The 1,587-nt window shown below is 40.6% G+C and overlaps 1 protein-coding gene across 1 annotated transcript; it reads right to left on the bottom strand.

The window, feature by feature from the left end:
- Window positions 1-415: 415 nt before the first annotated feature.
- Window positions 416-1,372, bottom strand: LOC118855137 (olfactory receptor 5B2-like). The gene has a single exon (XM_036765240.1). It carries the CDS (start codon window positions 1,370-1,372, stop codon window positions 416-418), a length of 957 nt encoding a protein of 318 aa, XP_036621135.1.
- Between the last annotated feature and the right edge of the window lie 215 nt (window positions 1,373-1,587).

Below are 1,587 nucleotides of genomic sequence, written 5' to 3'. Positions count from 1 at the left end.
GGACAAGTCTCTTAACCCTCTTTGCTCATTTTCCTCAACTGTAAAATGAGCTGAAGAAAGAAAGGGGAAAACAGTATCTTTGCCAAGAAACCCCAAAAATGAGGTCACAAAGAATCAGACACAGCTGAACAACAAGAAGACAACACACACATGTTTTTTAATTCTATGCAACAATCTTATAAGATAGAGGATAATATTACAGCCCCTTAATAACAAGAAAACTAAAATTGGGTCTTACCTTACAATCTATACAACATGAAAGTTTCCAAGACAATATAAATTCAGATCTCTCCTAAACCTATTAAACTTTCTACAATATAATGTTGTCTTTGAAAACATTTGTAGTTTTGTAGTAAAAATAGCCTGATTTGGGGGCTGCATCCCAGAATGAGGAAGATAAAATTGGGTTTTCTCTCTAAGAAAAAAGGTGGTATAATTGAAGTCCTTGTCCCCTCACAGCTTTTCTGAAAGCAATCTTGACCTCTTTGTTCCTAAGACTGTAGACCAGAGGGTTCAACATAGGGATGACTGTGGTGTAGAACACTGAAGCCATTTTGTCTGTGTCCATGGAATGGCTTGAGCTGGGTTGGAAATACATGAAGATTACTGTCCCATAAAATATGGACACTGCTGTGAGATGTGAAGCACAGGTGGAGAAGGCTTTCTGGCGGCCTTCAGCAGAATGGATCTTCAGGATGGTGATAAAAATTAACAAATAAGAAGTAAAGATGACAAGAAAAGGAAAAAAGGCATTAAGTGACCCTAAAATAAAGACTAGTGACTCAGTGATGTGAATATCAGTGCAAGAGAGGACTAGAAGAGGGGGAATATCACAGAAAAAGTGATGGACAATATTTGATTTACAAAAGGAAAGGCTAAACATGTTTCCTATGACTATGGAGGAGGTCAGAAAGCCACAGATGTAAGCAGCAATAACCAGATGTGCACATACAGTTGATGTCATGGTGGTGGTGTAATGTAGGGGCTTACAAATAGCTGCATGGCGATCATAGGCCATGGAGGCTAAGAGATAACTTTCAGCAATAACAAAGGCCCCAAAGATAAATAACTGTGCAGCACATGAATTATAGGAGATGACCTTATCCCCTGTGAGGAGCCCAGCCATCACCTTGGGAGTCACAGCTGAGGAATAGCCAAAATCCACCAGAGAGAGGTTACTGAGGAAAAAGTACATGGGGGTATGGAGGTGTGAATCCCAGGAACTCAGAGCAACTATCCCCAGGTTCCCTACCAGGGTGATGAAGTAGATGAAGGTGAACATTATGAACAGAGGAACCTGGAGCTCTGGAACATCTGTTAATCCTATTAGGATGAACTCATTCACTTCAGATCTGTTCTCCATAGATGTCATTTGAGAGTGATGTCATTCACCTGCAATTAAAGTGCAATCATCAGAAAAATCCACTTTGCATGATGAAGGACTCCATTTTTTTTGTTGTTGCTTTTTGGAAGGGGGAAGGCAGGGAAATTGGGGTTAAGTGACTTGCCCAAGGTCACACAAATAGTGAGTGTATCAAGTGTCTGAGGCCAGATTTGAACTCAGGTCCTCCTGACTCCAGGTTAGAT

The sequence above is a fragment of the Trichosurus vulpecula genome, chromosome 6 (genome assembly GCF_011100635.1).
Source record: "Trichosurus vulpecula isolate mTriVul1 chromosome 6, mTriVul1.pri, whole genome shotgun sequence".
Lineage (NCBI taxonomy): Eukaryota > Metazoa > Chordata > Mammalia > Diprotodontia > Phalangeridae > Trichosurus > Trichosurus vulpecula.
Note: the sequence above shows the minus strand (reverse complement) of the source record. Positions and strands in the feature narration are given on the sequence as shown.